Source organism: Pan paniscus, chromosome 1 (genome assembly GCF_029289425.2).
Source record: "Pan paniscus chromosome 1, NHGRI_mPanPan1-v2.0_pri, whole genome shotgun sequence".
Lineage (NCBI taxonomy): Eukaryota > Metazoa > Chordata > Mammalia > Primates > Hominidae > Pan > Pan paniscus.
This window is the reverse complement of record NC_073249.2, coordinates 116,797,000-116,816,265: the sequence shown is the minus strand read 5'-3', so window position 1 is coordinate 116,816,265 and position 19,266 is coordinate 116,797,000. Positions and strand designations below refer to the sequence as shown.

At 54.4% G+C, this 19,266-nt stretch overlaps 1 protein-coding gene across 6 annotated transcripts in view; it reads left to right on the top strand.

The window, feature by feature from the left end:
• The window catches only part of KCNC4 (potassium voltage-gated channel subfamily C member 4), a 125,473-nt gene that overhangs the window by 12,300 nt on the left and 93,907 nt on the right, over positions 1-19,266 (top strand). The window contains exons 2-4 of one of the 6 annotated variants that reach the window (XM_014346825.5): positions 444-1,380; positions 3,455-3,658; positions 10,381-11,516. In XM_014346825.5, the coding sequence (XP_014202311.2) occupies positions 444-1,380; positions 3,455-3,658; positions 10,381-10,442 (1,203 nt within the window). In that variant the 3' untranslated portion in view covers positions 10,443-11,516. Of the gene's footprint in view, positions 1-443; positions 1,381-3,454; positions 3,659-6,013; positions 7,744-9,690; positions 11,517-19,266 lie in introns of those variants that run through there. The other 5 variants (XM_034933311.3, XM_014346824.4, XM_034933315.3 and 2 more) reach the window with 5 other exon arrangements.

Below are 19,266 nucleotides of genomic sequence, written 5' to 3'. Positions count from 1 at the left end.
TGCAACTGTGGTGCATGGACAGAGCCTCACCTGAGTGCTTATTACAAATGCAGAATCACAGGACCTGCCCCAAGCCTCTGGATCAGGAATGCATTGTAACAAGATTCCCATGGCAGCTTGAGAAGCCTTAAAATGCAGATAGGTCAGAGGTGGGCAGAGCTATCAAAGGCAGGTCTAGCAGCTGTAGATCCCTGACCAGTGTTTCCAGCCAAGAGCAGCTTATATCTTTTGTGACAAAGATTGGGAAACATTGCCTGAGAGCCCCCAAGCATATGGATAAAGACCCTCTGAGGAGGGACTTCCAGCCCTGACTCCGTACGTTAATCCCACCTCTCACTCTGGAATGCCCTTCCTGGTAACCTTCATGCAGAAGTCCACGTCCCCAGCTGGGCCCATCCATCCCTGTCTGACAGCTGCCCCCTGCTCTCCTCCCCTGCCCATAGGTAGTGGCCTTTGCCTCTCTCTTCTTCATCCTGGTCTCCATCACCACTTTCTGCCTGGAGACCCATGAGGCCTTTAATATCGACCGCAACGTGACAGAGATCCTCCGCGTAGGGAACATCACCAGCGTGCACTTCCGGCGGGAGGTAGAGACAGAGCCCATCCTGACCTACATCGAGGGCGTATGTGTGCTGTGGTTCACACTGGAGTTCCTGGTGCGCATCGTGTGCTGCCCCGACACGCTGGACTTCGTCAAGAACCTGCTCAACATCATCGACTTTGTGGCCATCCTGCCCTTCTACCTGGAGGTGGGGCTGAGCGGCCTGTCATCCAAGGCGGCCCGTGACGTGCTGGGCTTCCTGCGCGTGGTGCGCTTCGTGCGCATCCTGCGTATCTTCAAGCTCACACGCCACTTCGTGGGGCTACGCGTGCTGGGCCACACCCTGAGGGCCAGCACCAATGAGTTCCTGCTGCTTATCATCTTCCTGGCCCTGGGTGTGCTCATCTTTGCCACCATGATCTACTACGCTGAGCGCATTGGGGCCAGGCCCTCCGACCCTCGGGGTAATGACCACACCGACTTCAAGAACATCCCAATTGGCTTCTGGTGGGCTGTGGTCACCATGACGACACTGGGCTACGGAGACATGTACCCCAAGACGTGGTCAGGCATGCTGGTAGGGGCACTGTGTGCGCTGGCTGGCGTGCTCACCATCGCCATGCCGGTGCCTGTCATCGTCAACAACTTCGGCATGTACTACTCCCTGGCCATGGCCAAGCAGAAGCTGCCCAAGAAACGGAAGAAGCACGTGCCACGGCCGGCCCAGCTGGAGTCACCCATGTACTGCAAGTCTGAGGAGACCTCCCCCCGGGACAGCACCTACAGTGATACCAGCCCCCCTGCCCGGGAAGAGGGTATGATCGAGAGGAAACGGGCAGGTGAGATTAGGGGTTGGGAAGGAAAATCCCTTTTCCCCCAGTGGCCTAGGGAGTTTCCAAATGGACCTCAGCCCTTGGGATTTGGCATGTGTTTTGTGTGGGGCTTCCCTAAGCATAAGATGTGCCTTTATGAGGGCAAAGTGTTGAGGCCGAATTTCTCTATCCTCTGGCTGGGTCTTCGATAGCTTCCCGAACATCAGATCTTTGGAGTGAGTATTCCACCCAGGGTAGGGTGTGATGGGCAGTACATGGGGCTGTATATTAGATGCCCTGGTTTTAAATCCAATCTTGGCCACTGTGCTGTGTGCCCTGAGGCCAGTCACTCACCCTCTCTAGGCACCTGTAAAATGGGAATAATATCATATCCTACTCTCAAGACTTTGAGAGACCCAAATGAATGACAGATATGAAAGTACTTTGGGAAGTCAGAACCACATTACAAATGTCAGGTACTGTCAATATTAGCCAATGAGCAGGGCAGCTGTTCTTCCAAAGTACATCAACATATGAATCACTTCTTTGCAAACGTTCGAGTCTGGTATCTTGGCCTAATAAATGTGATAATGTAATAGCAGTGGGAGGCTGCCTTCTGTTCAGCACAAGCTAGATTTGAGTCCTGGGCTCAGGGTTTGACATGGGATGGAAAGGAACTGAGGAAGGAGTGGCCCAGACAGTGTTGGGAAGGGGAGGAACATGGAAGAAACTGATATCTGTGCCCTGGAAGGGGAGAGCCTGGGCATCTGAATCCTGTCCCTCAAGGATGGGAAAGGCCATCCCAAGAAAGCTCATCTCCACCCCTGAATCAGGAGTTGGGAAATGGAAAACAGCTTAATCCCCAACAATGTGAACTTAGGTTGGAGAGAGGGAAAGGCATCCTGACTGTTATGTGTAGGCTGGGCTCCTGGGAAAGGTATGGAATTCCTGGTATGGGGAGCTGGATTGGAGCCAGGAGACTAAGGCTAAGCTCTGGGGCAAAGTGGGACTGACCCTGCAGGAGAGGCGCCTAGCTTGGGACACTCACCTATGGCCTTTGGCATGTGCCTATCATACATGCCCGGGTCCACTCATTCCCTGGGGTCATGTCAGGGGCCTGGGTCTTCCAAAGGCCTTGACAGAATAGCATCCATCAGGCTTCCCATTTCTCCCCCACCAAAGCGGCACTGCTTCCTAATTTGTGAATATTAATCTCCTGGGGAATTTCAGCTGCACTCTGAGGCCCATTCAGGGTATAAAGAGAATCCCAGTATTAAAATGTAGAAGTCCTTAGGTCAGCTCCTCAAGGTACACTTAACTGTGGCCCTATCAGCTTTGCCCTCAGCCTGACCCTGACAGCAGCCACAGTAAGGGCATGCCTGGCCAATGGCAGGGCCACTGTCTTCAGATAGAGTAGCACCCCCTTCTCCAGATCCAAGGGCCCAGCTTCACCTGTGCTACTGCCTGACAGAGGCAAGGGGTGGGGACTAAGCCCACAGCACTTGGGAGCTGCGTCGGAGCTTTTCTCATGGTATCCTCCCCAGACAAAGGTCAGCCCTAATTGCAGAGGGCTCTAGGTCTTTTGGGCACAGGACTCTGGCCTAGATGCCTAGTGAACAAGAATTACTGTCATCCAGGGAGAAAGCATAGACGCCACTTTATAGGTTTAACCCTTGCCGTGCCACCCCTCCCCCCTAGCAAGCCAGGTATTCTCCACGGGAAAGCAGACTCATCCAAGAGTCAGCCTCAGCCAGACCCAAGGAGGAAGTAGAGTCTGTGGACTGCTTTGGGCTGATCTCCTGGGGCAGCCGTCAGCAGGCAGATTTGGGGAGTCACTGCTGTAGGGCATCTGCACTGTGGCTTCATCCCTGAGGAGAGACCCTAAGCTGAGGCTGGAAGGGAAGTCAGTCTTCACACCAAGTGTAGCATCCCTGCCTTTTGCCCTCTGCTCCCCGGCTCTGGCAATGCTGCCTCCCAGGTAGATGCTAGGCCCCTCCTGAGGTTGAGGAAGTAACACTCTGGGTCTGGGAGACCCCAGATGACCCATGAGCAAGGCTCAGGTGGCCCCTCATGCAGCCTCCTTTCTGTGTGCCCCCTTCAGACTCTAAGCAGAATGGCGATGCCAACGCAGTGCTGTCTGATGAGGAGGGAGCTGGCCTCACCCAACCCCTGGCCTCCTCCCCCACCCCCGAGGAGCGCCGGGCCCTGCGACGCTCCACCACTCGAGACAGAAACAAGAAGGCAGCTGCCTGCTTCCTGCTCAGCGCTGGGGACTATGCCTGCGCCGATGGTAGTGTCCGGAAAGGTATGGCTTCCCAAGCTGGACAGGTGGGGAGCCCCCACAGAGCTGAGTCTCCTGAGTCCCCCCCCAAGAGCCTGAGGTCCCCCCCTCCCCTGAGACCGTGGCCGCCATCTCCTCTGCCTTGGATGCACCCCCACTTTTAGAATGGGTACCTGATCTCCCAGTCCCTGGATTAGAAAGGTCTTCTCCATCTCAGAAGGGCACACGGCTCCCATCCAGCTGCCCATGGGAAAGAGCAGCGCTAGAGGGTTGAGGGTGCACAAGGCCAGGGTCCCTGCCCCTTGCTTCCATTGCATCTCTTTTTCTACCTCTGGTTCCCGCTGCTGCCTTCAGGCCCCATTCCACAGGGTCACTGCCAGCCTCTCCCTAGGCCTCCCTTAAACACAGCTAAGGCTTCCCAAGTAGGTCACCCCTCGAGGTGCCAACAACGTTCAAGAGTCAGGGAGCCCCACACAGGCCCTGCATCCTCCCATCCTGCGCCAGGGGTCCTGGAGCACAGGATGGGCAGACTTCCATCTGCAAGCACCTAGAGGGTGACTGTCCTCTTGAGGCAGTGCCAGAGATGACCAAGGGGTGGGATAGGTGGGCAGGAAGAGTGGGTCCCATCTGAGGAATGTTCTGAGTATTTGGAGAGAGAGGGAGCAGCCCATCCTCTGCTTGTCGGAAAAGGCTGAAATTCCATCCCCAGGCCCCAAGCCTGCGGCAAGGCAAGGGCAGAGGTTGGGCTGTGGAGCTAGGGATTCCTGGCCTCGGAAAGGGGGTAGGAATGATCAAGGATGGTGGAGGGCCCATGGTGGCTGAGAACCAGGGGTCTTAGGACCAGGCCCTCCTACCCAGTTTTCGATCACTTATTCGTCTCTCTTGCCCTGTCCCTGTTACCTAACCTCACTCAATGTTCTACCTATTTCTAGAATAAACCCTGACTCCCTCCAAAACAGAGCTCTTCCCCAGGTTCTCTGCCACTTCTTAACCAGCTGGATTTCCCATCCCCCACTTCCCTCTGTCCCCAAACCCCAGACCCAAACTAGGTTGAGTGAGGAAGGGGCAGTGGCAGCTACAGGAATAGCCTGTGATGCCTCTGTCCCTCTGAAGATGTCCCAATGTCCCGTGGCCGGCCAGCCCATGCAGGCTCTGTGGGCACCTTCTAGTTTCTTTCCCAGACCTTTCAGTACCACTCTTCCCATGGAAGCCCCAGGCCACCCTGAACCTAACCAGCCCCTGAGAGGTGTGTGTCCAGCTTTGTTGGGCATGTATTCTGTGGACTGGCAGAAATGGGAATAGTGATCTGGTGCCTAGAAGGAAGTGGTCCAGCAACCCCAGCAAAAGGCAGCAGATGGAGGGTGCTCAGACCTCTACCCTCGCCTATGTTCCTTTGTTCACCCCCGTGTCCTATCCTTGGGCCCTGGATTTGGCCTTCTCTCCCGCCTACCATCCCAAACAGGCAGTGGCTTCCACTGTGTCCTTGTTCAGGCCCAAAGCCTTGGTCTGGCTGGACCATGCTAAGCAGACAGTCTAGAATGAGCGGTCCCTGTGTAGGACTCGAGCACACAGAGCTGAGTGCCACGCATACCTGCTTTCCTCCCTGGGCTGTGAGGGGCTCAGTGGAAATAGGTGTGGAAGAGGCCATGAGGGTACCAGTCAGGAGGGACCACGAGGTACTGGGAGTGGACTGCACCTGGGGAAGGAGTTTCACGGGCACGTGCATGGGGCAGGGGAGCCAGCATCTCACCATCCAATATCCCTGGGGTGCCTGTGGGGCCTGTCCGCTCTATTTTCAAGATGCCTCCACACTGCTTCTTGGCAACAGGCGTGTAGCTCAGCCAATTAGAGTGACCTTCGAGAGGGAACAGGTGGGTTGCTGGGAAACAGGCCCTGCTAAGCAAGCGTGGCAATTAACATTGCCAAACTCCCAATGCACACTCGGCAACTTTCTCCACGCCGTACCGTGCCACACTTCTCCACACTCAGGTTATGCTTAAGACCAGGAGTGAGTGGGTCTGGGCCTCCTCCACACAGGCCCATGTATCAGAGTGTCAGTTCCCTGGGAGGATGGTGGCAGGTGCTAATTAGGGCTTCTTAGAGTCAAGAAGGCTGATGCTGGAGGCTGTGGGGTCTTTGTCTAGCTGGGCTATCAAGGAGCTGGTGGGGAGCTTACCTGGGGGCAGGACAGGACAAAAGTCAGCTGGGTGTGGGGCCCTGGAGTCTGTCCTCAGGAGCCCAGGAGACCTGAGGCCAGGGAGAGTCAAGGAGGGCCAGGCCCCTCCACACCAGCCCAGGGCCACCCGCCCTACAGTGTCTCCTGGAGTGTGGACCCTGTGGAGCTGCGCCCACTGACCCATGTGCCTTTTCTTCACCAAGGCTGTGGAAAGTCCCGGAGTCTAAACAACATAGTTGGAGCAGCTGGAACCAGCCTGGGGCTGTCTCCACTGGCATCGCGATACAGCTCTCCCTACCCTCTGAAAAAGTTCCTGCTCACCCCCTTCCACCCCCTCACCGGCCCACCCCCTGGTCAATCTGCCCCTTAGCTGCACCTTCCCCTCTGGGCACACGTGCACAAACAGGCACCCTTCCATGCCCTCAGCGCTCACTCCCCAGGGCCCACGCGGGCAGCAGGAGGGAGCAGAGGGGAGTAGTCAGGACAGAGGAGAACTTAGGCCCCCGAGCCTGTCCTCTATAGCTCCCAGCTTCCCAAAAGGTTCAGCTCTGGAACCGGAGAGCAAAGGGGAAAGCAATCCCAGAGCTTCTCCCCATATTGGCCTCTTCCTGGGCTGTAGGTGCACACCCCGGACCTGTCTTTTGGCCTTGCCTCCCTCTCGGGGTCCCACCAGGGCCAGTCTCAGCCACCAGGCGTTTATGTGTGCACAGAGCGCCTGGGGCCAGTCAGCCTTGCTGGGGAGCCACGCCTATGTTAATATTTTTAATCACTGTGAATGTATTTCCATTCCTCATAGCCTTTAACCAGTAGCCGAACAGCCTGTCTGTCTGTCTGTCTGTCCACCCCACACCCAGACCAGCAAGGAACCAAGGCTGTTATGTCGGGCATCTCTGCTGATGTAAAGGTGGTTTGACTCCTTGGAAGAGCAGTGCCTATGGGCAGTGCTGCCCTGGGAGAAGAGGCCTGATGTTTTCTATCCCTGGCTTGGGGCGCAGGTAGGGGTCCCTAGCGTTGTAGCCTCAGGCTTGGTGCAGGCCGTGGGCGGGCTGCCTAGGCGAGGGAGGCCCTTCCCTCAGGAAGCCTCTGCCCAGATTCAGTGGTGACTCCCACTGGCGGCACCTGGTGTCCCTTCTGCGCCCCGAGCTGCAGCATCGCTCTCCACGCTGCTTCCTCTGCTTCTGCGACAGTTTTTCTTCCCTCTCCCTCAAACTCCCAGCCCTGCCTCTGAGTCACCTGCCGTTCCCACCCAGCCTCTGCGCTCTGTATTCCTGCCAGAACCGGAGACTCATCTAATTTCTATAATTAAGTGTATTCATTTACCTAACGAGCCCAGGAGCACAAAGGTTTGTGAGTCACTGGGTGAGCAGGGGTACACCTTGCGCAGGGGCAGCTGAGGGGAAGTGTGGGGACAGAAGCCATCTTGCCCCCACCTGCTCCTGCCACTCCCGGGAAGGGGGCCCTCCACAGCCTGAGGAACAAGGTTGCCTCAGCCAAGACGTTTCCTCTTTCACCTGATGGGAATTAGACCTGACAGCAGAGCCGTGCGCCTGGCAATTTTTAGAGTCAGATTATGCAATTTTGCAGAGAGAATGACTAAGTAAGGTCCAGATCTGCTCCTTCCATGGTCGGCAAAGATAGGATGGCAGGGCAGCGTCGGGGATGGGCAGAGGCTGGGAAATCTGAGGCTCCCCAAAAGGCGGACTGGGCAGAGCAAATTATTGCATGGGGTTGGGGGTGTTGTGTAAAGCCTGTGCCCGGAATGTCCCCATCTCGGCACCTCCCTCAGTCTTGGGCAGACACAGAAATGTCCTTCTGGAAAGGTCTGTTCAGAGTGGACACTGGGATACCCCCACCCTGCAGTGGTTTGTGGGGCCTGCCTCCCACTTGCTCTCAGAATGAAGTGACCTGACCCATAAGAAGTGAGAAGAGGGGATGTGGGGGCCTCCATGCAACTGCCCTTCAGGAGGGAGCAGGCCCTTGAAGTGACAGGGATGGGGAAGCCTGTGGAACACGATGGAGATGCGAGGGCCCCTCCCCCAACAGCGAGAGGGCTCCCTGGCATGGAGGGCCTGGGCTCTGACAGGGACACAACGAGCCGGGTGTGCAGGTTCACAGGGATGCCACCACTGTTTTCTCCTCTGACTTGCCTTTCTGGTTCAGGGAACCGAGGCCGCTATTTCTGTGGCAGCCCTCAAGTTGTCAGGAGCCCAAGTTTCCACGGCACCCACCGCCTCCTTCCCTCTCTTCCCTCCCACAGGGCTGGGCCTGCTCATGGCACCCCTACGGTGGGCACAGATGTCCCTGGGCGACAAGATGCAGCATTGCCAGGCTGGAGCCCTAATGCCTCGGGGAGCTGGCTCCCACACATCCCTCCTGGCTCTCTGGCTTCATCTGGGAGAGATAGAACCCAGATAGCAGGAGGGCTGAGTAGACTGCTCTTACAACCTCTCAGCACCTCTGGGCCTGCCCAGGGCCCTGGGAAAGGGCAGGGTGAGCCCAGGCATTTGCAGAACCCCTGCATACCAGGCACTGCCACAGGAAGTGGCTGCCTGTACAGGCGTCAGGCTCACCCAGGCCTTGAGCCTCCCTCCTTGAGAGAAGGCTCTCTCCCACCCACCATCTGAGAGTAGAGTTTGTTTTCCTTGGGCTAGACTTGGACCTGCACCCACTACTTTGCTGTCAGACGCCTTTCACCTGCAGCTGGAGCTCAGCCCCTTCCCACAGAACTGGGAGGCAGTCTGGGTAGGAGTTCACAACCTCACCTTCCAGTCTGTAGCAGGGTTACTGGCAACCTAGAGACCAATTTTCAGGGCTTCTGAGAGGTAGAACCAGAGGGGAGGGCACTGCAACCTAGAAGCTGGCTGACAGGAGCCAGAGGGGAGGCCATGGACTGGCTGCAGGGCCCAGGCTGCCCTTTCACAGAGCTTCCTGGGAGAGGAGGGCCTGCTCTGCTCTGGCCACTGTCACCCTCTGAAATCCCTCCCCCACCCCTGGTGGGTCAAATAGGTAAGAATCCAGGATGAGATTCCTAGGAAGACCCCTCCCCAACTCTCAGAGGTCCCTGAGGATGGAGAGTCCATGGAAGCCAGTGGAAAAGCAATCTAAGGCCATTATCTCGGTATGGGCTGCTCTGCTCCCTGGCTTCTGGGACACTTGACAGCCTTGCTGTGACTCCTTCTGTCTCATCCTAGACCCATCCTAGACCCCTCAGTAGCCCAGGCATTCTCACCAGTGCATCTTAGGGCCTAATTGCCTACTGGGAGCCCAGAGGCACTCCCCTGTCCCCTAATGAGTGGGGATCAGTGGCAGGTGTTGCTTAAGTTACGCAGACAGGAGTACAGGGCAAGACCACAGCTCTGTCTGCGTGTCCTCAGAAATGGGGCTCTGAAGAACCCTGAACTCCTCTGATTTCAAGGATAGTACTCAGAGGCCCAGAACACTTGTAGGCAAAGGGGCAGTGTTTAAGGAGGTGGCTAGGGCATACAGTCTTAAGAAGATGGAAACAGCATCACCCCAAGATGAGGACACCCCTTCCCTAGAAAGGTGATGGAGGCACCCCAAAGCCCAGGATGGAAGCTGTGAGGTCTGGATGCCACATCTGCACTCCACCTTGACAGGAGGCCTAGCCCTAGACCTCAGACCTGAGAGCTGCAGGGGTTGTCCCAGCGGGTCTGGAACTCCCACCTCCACTGTTGACCCAGATCTGCAGCTGGGACAGCAGTACTCCTGCCTGCCCTACCTGTGCTCCCACTGGTAAGGTAGGGGAAGGAAAGGCCCAGGTGGTAGATATCCCAGGCTGAGGATGGGATCCCAAAAGGGCTCTCTGAGGGGTTGGGTTTCTCAATAAGGTACTATTTCCTGACCTTCTCTCCTGAGACAGGCACATTCGTCCTCCGTGACCTTCCCCTTCAGCATTCACCTGAGGCTGCATGCCCTCCAACTGCTGGGACTCTGTTCCTGCCACATTGAGGAAGGGGGCTGGGCACGACATGGCATCACACTCAGGAGCCTTCTTCACCAGCTCCTTGGGACAATGGAATATCCCAGGGTGGTGACAGCAGATGGAGCTACTTGGGGGAGAGCTCAAGTTGGTCAGGCAACAGCTGGGGTGATGGCCTGTGAGCCACAGGCCACATCAGGAACTTTCCCCACTGCCTCCATGCAAGGCTGCAGAGCTATGGTCCCTTTCTCCACTGCACTGGAGCTTTGAAGACCTAAGAGGCTAGTGGTTCCTGGAGCTAGTGGTTACCTGAACAGGTATGGCGATGAGCTACAACATCACCTGAGTCACCAGAGTTGGGTTGGCAGAGGGGTGAAGGGTTCACCCCATTCCCTGACCCATCCATGCTCTTCCTGGCCTTTTAGCCCTGGGTTCCTCATGCCTTCCAGCTCTGCTCCTGGCCTACTCCTTAGCCCACACCCTGTGGGTCAGCAGCTGGCTTCCTTCTAACATCTCATTCTTTGTTTCTCCCTTTCTTTTGCTGAACTCCCTGTCCCCCCAACCCCAGAAGGCAATGTTGAGCCGAAAGCGTGCGTCCCAGTGTCTCACACCTGTGCTCTTTAAACACAGAGACCTGCCAAGACGCCCTCTCGTCCAACTATGCCCAGGCTGAAGTCCTCACCCTCTCTTAAGGCGGCACCAACGTGAGAGAGACAGGCAGACAGACAGAAAGCCAGAGGCTTAGGGAAACTCTGGAACCCAGACAAGAATCTTTTCGCTGGGAAAGACTCAGATATCCTTGTTTGCACAGGACTGGTGGAAAATCTCCCATGCGACCCTCAGGGCCCAGAGCCATCTGGGTCTGATGTTCTGTTCCATTGTACATTGAAGAGATATATATGCACATATAGTATCTATATTCATACATACTATACTCTTGTGTGTAGTGCACGTGCTATTGGTGGTTTGTCTTCTTTGTTAGGCTGTGTCTCCCTAAGCCCTTGCCCCACCCAGAGTTTCCCATCCCCTTCACTGATATCTGTTGTTTCTGCTGACTGTGTGGGTGGAATGTCCCAAGAAAAGTGCATCTGGGAATTGCCAGTCCAGCTGGGTAGTCCCAGGCTCCTGTCTTGGGGATGTTTCCCCTGTCAGCAAGTAACCTGGTGAAGTCTATTGAAGGCCAGACTGCCCCCTAGGGTCACTGCTTCACTAGCCCCACCCCACCCCAGATTGGGGTTCTACCTCCCACCCCACATCCTCGTTGTGGGGGGACTTCCAGGGGCTCCTCTGCAGCCTCCTCCACTCCTTCCTCCACCCCATCTATGTCCTTGACTTAGGGGGGCATTTTGTCTTTTTTAAATTTGATTTTGTTCTGTCTCCTTTGTCTGTTTGTTGTCAAAGATGCTGCTGGGGCAGACGGGCAGGGAAAGGATCTGTCTGCCCATCTGGCCCAGGGGGTCCGAGAAGGGAAGCCTTGGGCAAGAGGAGACCAGTTGCAATACTGTACTTCCTGGCCAGTGGCCAGAGGATGCGTGCAATAGCAGAGGCCAGGTGACCCCTTCAGCCTTGGCCTCTGCCCCTCCCTTGGCCCTCCCTCCCTGCTTCTCCCTGGTGTTGGTCAGTCCTTTTCTAAAGCTGTCCCCTCGTGTGTGTCTGGGGCATGCCCAGGCTGGGCCCTGTGCCCTGTCTGCATGCCTCCAACTGTCATGCTGTGCTCGATCCCCAATAAAGACATCTGGAGCATCCTGCTGCTCCTGCTGTGTGAGCACCTGCCTCTGCCTCTCCTTTCTGGCTCTGTGTCTGTTGGGACCTCCTGGGGCTCTCACCCCTGACACCTGAGGAGTGCACACACTCAGCATAACCCCACTCCAGCAGGAATCATCAGTGTGGCCTGACCCCTGCGTTTTACAGGGAGAGACTAGTGCTCAGAGAGGACAAGTCATCTGCCCAAAGCCACACAAAGAGGACTAACCCAGGACCCCGAGTCCCAAACAGTGTTCTAATATCCACTGCTGTCCCCAAGCCCCTGCCATAACATGGAAGAAAAGACTGTTCTTTGTTTAAGGAATTCCACTGCATTCCGTTTGTGCAGGGGGCCTCCCCTCCTCCCTGCAATTGTACCAGTTCTAAATCGGCCAAGACCCTGGGGATGCCAAAGTTATTGGCTGGATGGCTGATGAACTGAGGCCAACTAGAGACTGGTGGCACAACTGGGGACCACTTAGGGATGGAGAGTGAACACATCCTGGGCCTGGATAGGACGGGGAGATGGTGAGTGATGGTCAGACGTGGCCCTTGGCTCTCACTGTTGTTATCCCTCTCACGTTCACATAGGGGCACATGCAGGGCCAGCTTCATGGGTGTGCAACCTCTGCAGCCACTCAGAAGGGCCCCATGCTGGGTTTAATGCTTGGCTGTCACCATCATGAAATTAATAATGGTTGAACAGGGGCCCTGCGTTTCCATCTTGCACCAGGCTCTGGCGGGTCTGGTTGCCTGCTTGCCTCTCCTTATTCTTGTCTTACTCCTCACTCTTACTCTGGGCATCTGTGTAGGACCATAGGGGCCTCAATTCAAAGTCTTGCTTTGCTGCTTGCTAGCTGGGTAACTTGGGGGTGACTCACCGAAACGGTTTCCCTGTTTGTTAGGGAATAATGATGGCCCCTGTTTCAGAGACAGAGTGAAGAGCCTGGCCTGGTGTCACGTGTCTACCTGTGACATGACATATAGTAGCGGCACAGTGTCAGCTCCCTCCCTGCCCTGTTCCTGTCACTCTCAGACTTTTCTCCACAGACTTCTGAGATCTCCATGTCCAGCTGCACCAAAAAAGGACAAGAACACACCCGGGAGCTGTCTTGGGCAGTGTAGAACAGCAGGGTGAGGACGGAATGGCCGAGGAGAGGGAAGAAGCCAGGGGAAGCCTGTTCCTGAAGTGTAAGGAAAGATCGGGCTTGGAGCCTGGGCCAGCCGAGGCAAGGGGGTGGCAGGCAGCCAGTGTCAATTAAAGATAAAATTTCTCCTCCGGTAGTGGAGGGCAAACAGCGGCTGTGGCCCCCCTAGACAGGAGAAAGCCATTTGCAGCCAGGCTGGCCTTGGAAAAGCTTGGCCAGGCGATAATGGGACGGGATGCGCTGCTGACTCCATAATGATATTACGCATCAGGGCCCACGGCCAAAGTGGCTGTTTTTTCTGTAGATCGATGTGGAACCATTTCATGGTCAGGGGCTGAGAACCCAGCCAGCAGCAGGGGTACTAGATGCCAGAGTGGTCCTGAGGGGACTGAAGGGGTGGCAACTGGGGTCCCCAGTGACCGTTTCAGGCTGCTGGAAGAGGAGGGGGCAGTGTGCAGGAGGGTGGAGGGGTGGACGAGAGAAGCAGCAGACTGCCCCTCCTCCCCACCTCACAGAAACAGCAGGCCGTGCTGTCAAGGAAGAAAGGGCTCTGGCTTCCTCCTGTCCCCCAAAGCTGGAGTCGAGCCCAAGGTAGGGAGCTGGTTAAAAGAACAGGACATTGTTTAAAAGAATAAGACAGACTTTTGAAGTCAGGCAGACTTGGGTTTGAGTCCTGACTCCATCACTTCCTTGTTGTGTGACCCTGGGCAAGTTACTCAACCTCTCTGAACGTCTATTTCCTCATCTTTTAAATGTAGTATCTGCCTGAGGCAGTGTCTCTCTCATTGAGCCATGAGGAGAAATGAGTCGGTGCCTGTAAAGCCTCGAGCACAGTGCCTAGCACATAACCATTGCTAGAGGGAGAGGGGAGTATTTTGGGGCAACTCACTCCAGTAACAGATGACCAGTTTGGTTTGATGACCTCACTTTTCAGTGAATCAGCCTCATTTCAGTGAAGTCCTTAGTCCTTATCTCCTTGTGAAGGAATAAGAGGGGATGATTATACCTAACAGCGAACATTTATTGAGTGCTGGGCAGTACATTTCATGCTTATAAAGATGCATTCCAAGATTGATGTTATCATTACCTTTGTTTTACGAGGAGAAAACCAACACAACAATGTCAGGTCATTTCTCCAAAGTCACACAGCCATTAAGTAGCAAAGCTGGGATTCAAACTCAGTCTGGCTCTGTGGGTCCAATGCTTAGCCACTCTCTGAACTGAGTGGAGCTTGTGAGTCATAACCTCCAGTGTGGGAGTTTGTGCTTTTAGTGTTACTTCCTTAACTGCAATTGATTCTCATAGCAAAGGTATTGTTTCCCCCTTTTACAGATAAGAAACCAAGGCTTGGAGAAGTGAATCATTAAACTCACTCTCCCTTTTACGTGTATGTACCCCACCCCACACACACATAAAGCGAGGAGGAATGTCCTCTTGGGATTCATTCATTAATTAGCAGCAGGTAACACCCAGCTCAGTGACTGCTTGGTTCCTTCCCTCTGCGACCCCACTGGAGTTTTATTCTCTGACGCACAGAAGTGGGTAAGTGGGGGTAGGACTGCTCTGGAACCCAAGTTACATGAGGAGTGGCTCAAGCTGGAGAAGTCTTGGAAACCTGATCCCAACTACCAGGTGTTTAAAGGGTACCTGTGGGGAAGTGCATTTAGATTCTTCTCTGATTGCAGAGAGCAGATCTGGAAATAATAGGTGGAAATGTTAGGAGGGCAGATTGGGTTTAAATTTTAAAAAATCTTTTTTTAATGAAATTTTTGATTTGTAATTTTTGTGGGTACATAGTAGGTATATATAAGAACCTTATTTTCTGTTGTTTCCCTTGCTATTATAAATTTATTACTGCCAGGCATGGTGGCTCATGCCTGTAATCCTAACACTTTGGGAAGCTGAGGAGAGTGGATTGCTTGAGGCCAGAAGTTTGAGACCAGCCTGGATAACATAGTGAGACCCCATCTCTTCACAAAAAAAAGAAAAAGAAAAAATTAGCCAGGTGTGATGGCATGTGCCTGTAGCCCCAGCTTCTCGGGAGGATTTCTTGAGCCCAGGAGGTTGAGGCTGCAGTGAGCTATGATCATACCACTGCACTCCAGCCTGGGCGACAGAACGAGACCCTGTCTCAAACATTTATTTAATACAAGGTATTGGAAACCATCCCCATACCAAATCAACAGGGAATCCCCTGTCACCCTTCGTCAGTCCCACTTTCCTCCCCAGAGGTGACACGGTTAACATCTGATGTGGGTCCTCCCAGGCTTTTTGAAAAAAAAAAACTTTCTAACAAAATTACCAAATCAAAATGGGTTTCCCTGCGGGGTAGTGAAGTTCCCTTCCCTGAAAATGTTTGGAGACACAGTGGATGATCATGTGCTGCACCGGGGTTCGTGGGAAGTATTTCTGCTCGGCGTGGGAGGTGGAATTAGAAGACTGTTTCCAATCCTAAGACTTTCTGACTCACGTGGCACACACAGCTAGTTAGTGGTGGAGGCAGGTCCAGAACACAGGTATTCAGATGGGGTTCAGATGAGCTCCTTTCCTAGCAAGATTTTCCTTAAATTCTTCTCTGCCTCTTCCCAGCCCATCAGGGATATAGGGCAGGGCAGAGAGACATCTGTGTCTCCTCTAGTCTGGAGCGAGGGGAGTGTCCTGGGCCTGGGTTGTGATGCCATCCAGTGCCCACCCTCGTGGGGCTCCTGTGGCATTATTGCAGTGAGCACTTTCTTTCCGTTCCTGGCTCCAAGCCCTGTGTGTGCATACACTGGTACCCACACAAGAGGTAGCACGTGAGCTGGCTCAGTCACTTGGGGCTGTGGTAACCACATTCAAAATGCAGCATCATGCTAAAGAGCCGCTGGGGACTCTGGGGACAAGGCTGTCTCCGACCCAGCTTTAGGGGGTGAGGAGAGGGAGCCAAACGGCTACAGCTGCAAGTCAAAGAGGTCAGAGGCCTTCTGATGTTGGCGCTGGAAGCCTCTCCTTTCTTTCCCCACAGGTTATGGGGGCTTCTCTACTCCCCGCTCTTATTTGCCTGCTTCTCCAGGGATCCCTAGAAGAGCAGTGGTTAGCAAGCATATGCTATAGCCATCAAATACAAGTCTACAGAAATGTAGGCTTCCACTTGGGGCTGAGTTAGGGCCTCTGCTTCTGAAATGAGCAACCTCTGGTTGCTGGTGGGGGCTAGGGCTTGCTCCCTTTCTCTCCTCACATACTCTTTCCTGGGTGACCTCATCCCCTCCCATTGCCTTAAACATCTTCCAGGTACTGGTGTCATCCACTTGTGTAGTTCCAGTTCAGAAATCCCGTCAGCTCCATTCATTCATTTGTTCATTCATTCAGCAAACATATGTGGCATCTCTGTCCCAGGTACTGCTCTACAACCTGGGTGTACAATAGGGACCCAAAGAGACACCCCCTTCCCCATGCACTCCCTGCTCACAGACACACCTGCGTGGCAGTGCCTGGGTGTCTTCACAGCTCCCTGATGCCGAGCTGTGATCCCACCCTTCTGCCTCCCTGGTCCCCCTCAGTGTGCTGCCACCATTCACCTTGAGGCTGAGATAGATGTTGTCAAAACCACCCTCTCATTCCTTAATTCACTCACTCATTTTTCGTGCATTAAATCTTTATTAAACACCTGTGAACTCTGTCCTCAGGGAAACAATGGTGAATAAGACCAACAGGATCCCTGCCCTCATGGGACTTACATTCTAATCAGGGAGAGAGGCCAGAAGACCAATAGATAAAAAATATCTCCCACCCGTATTCCAACCTATTACCAAGTTCTACATTTCTAGCTCTGCAGGAGCCTCCTCCCAGGTCTCCCTGGGTCCCATCTGCCCTTCTGCCACCAGTCTCCACCCAGTCACCAGAGAGAGAGCATCTTAAAATGGAAACTGGATCAGATCATGTCACCCCTGCTTAGAACCCTGTCAATGGCTGGGTTCCCACTTCGTGTACAATCCAGACTCCTTAGGAGGGCCTATGATGCCCTGCTGCTCCTCATGGCCTTCCTGCCTCCGCAGACCTATTCATGCCCCTGCTCTCAGCCCCTGAGACCAGCAGCTCACTTTCCTGTCAGTTTCCCACACATCCCCAGCTCTCTCACCTTCAGTGTTTTTCCACTTGCTTTTCCCTCACGGGGACCACTTCACTCCAGTCCAGCCCCACCCCACCTCCTTCTCTTGGCTGAGAAGGCCTGGCTGTAAATTTCACTTTCTTGGTGAGGCGTTTTCCCCTCACACATCCACACCCCTCTGCCTCTGTCAGTTTCCATCACTGCAGCCCGTGCATTTTCTTCATGGTACTTACAGTCCTTTGTAACTATGAATTGTGTATTGCCTGCTTCCCTGTAAGTTGCTAGGGCCTATAGGGGCTCAGTAAATATTTTATGAACAAATGAATGAATGGGCTGGAGATAGGCCTGGCATGAGCAGCTGCTGAACTCCATCCTCTCTTATTCCTCGCAAGCCGTCTCCAGCTGGCTTTTGCACCTCATTTCTAGGGCATTCCTGGGAGTCCTTGGGGAATAACATGAACGCTCTTCTTTTTACATTATGCATTTCCTGCCTGAGAAACTGTCAGAATAATGAGGAAGCCTTGGAGAGAGAGTTCCCGTAGCCCTTCCTCTCTCTTCCTGTTAGAACCTACCATTTTCTACCTGGTACTTTTTGGTACTTGTCAAATTCCCCTTCCCACAGTGGCGAGTTGCTCAGAGGTGCTGGTTCATCCCAGCTCCCACTCGAGGGCCTAGCTTAGTGGTCCATGCAGAGTAGGTGCTCAGCGAAATGTTGAAGTGAATGAAGGATATGGTGAGAAAGGAAGCAATGAGTAAGAAGGAAGAGTGAGAAAGAAGGAAAGAGGAAGAGGAGGGAGGGGCAAAGGGGTTGATGAAGAGTGAAGAAGCAGAGGGAGGGAAGTGAGGTCAGGGAGTGGGAAACAGGGAAAGAGAACCCTGGCCCGGTGTCCACCTCAAGCCAGCACCCTACCCCACTCCTTCCAGTCTTCCTGGACTCGGAGCCTCCCGGGCCTGCCCCAGCCTTAGGTGGGACAGCAGGGTTCCTCCAGCCTGCCACTGACACCAAGGGCACCCTGAACTCAGCTCAGACCCCAGGCTGCCCGGAGCAGGAGAGACTGCTCCTGAAGAGACTTCTGCAGGGACGAGAGCCCAGGATTCCTTAACCTGAGGCCCAGCTCCATCCCTGAGATCCCTAGAGACTCCCCTCAGCTCCCCTCGCCTCAGCTCCTCATATTGAGCCCCTGATCCAAGGACGATTAACTCCAAATCCAGCATCAGTGATCAAATGTTCATAGCAAACGAAGGAAAACAAACACCAGCTTTCCTCCTTGCCTCAGCCCTGGGGCCCCAGAGGCTTGGCTCAGAGACAGATGCCCTGCTTCCTCCCCACGCCCGGCACAGGCCTGCCAGCTGCCCCTCGAGAAGTCCAGGGGCCAGCCTCAGAGGCCCGGAGGATCTGTTCCCAGAGTAGCTGTTGCCACGGTGACCCTCCCTGGGGTGGTGGCTCCTAAGCTGCCATGGGAGGCAGAGCTGTGCCACTACCACGGCCACCACCACCACCACCAGGGCTGCCACCACAGCAAGTGCCACTACCACGGCCACCACCACCACCACCAGGGCTGCCACCACAGCAAAGCTGCTCCTGGGGCCTCCCTCCTAGTTAGGCTGCTGAGAGACCAGTCTGTGCTATCATCTCACCATGCCAGGCAGCCACAGTACCAGGGAACAGGAGTCACAATCAGCCCCCTTCCAACACCCCGGCAGCATCCCGCTGTGTGCCCCAGGACCCGCTCTTCCCCTGAGGGGATGACACTGCCCCCCTGGAAAATTGATTAGGGACCTCATTTCTGTCAGCACCCTACTAGAGATGGCAACCAGCTCCCAGGGCGCCTGGGGGAAGGGATGTTGAGGGCAGCAGGGAGGTAAGAAGGCTCCAGTGATACCAGGCTCCCTGTGGGCCTCAGTGCTAGGTGGTGACAAGCTGGGTTTCCCTGGACAGGACTGGAGAGTTGCTCTCTAATACTCTCCATCTTTCTTCTTGGGTTCTTTCCCACCCCTGCCAGAGGCTCTTGCTAACTACTGTCCCCTTACATACTGGCACCTAAACATAAACACACATTTCCAGAGTCGTCCTGCTCTCTTCATTTTCTGACCTATGCACAAGAAAGTATCTTGTGTCAGTCATCAGCACTCTAGTATGAATTTAGGGTCCATGTATATTTTATTTCCCAGGAGATAGGACTGTTGACCTTCTCTCAACTTGTGGAGTGAGAGCCTTGTTCTCTGTGATAGGAAGTCCTAGCACCAGAGAGCTCCAAGCAGGATAGATAATTTTTTCGATTAGGAGAGGAAGAAATCCAAAACTTCCTGTGTGGGTCAAATTAGGGTCCGGAGCTCTACAAGGAATTCTGGCCTGACTCCAATTAACAAAGAAGGACGTGGAGCACAAAAGAGAAATCCAAAGTGATATGCAATGGAGGCTGCCTCTGTCTGGAAGATCTTCCTGCTCCTTGTGCTCCCCTCTTACATTCCACTATTGTGTCCTCAGCCTGGCAAACTCTTACTCATCCCTCAAGGCCCACTCAACTGTCACCTCTG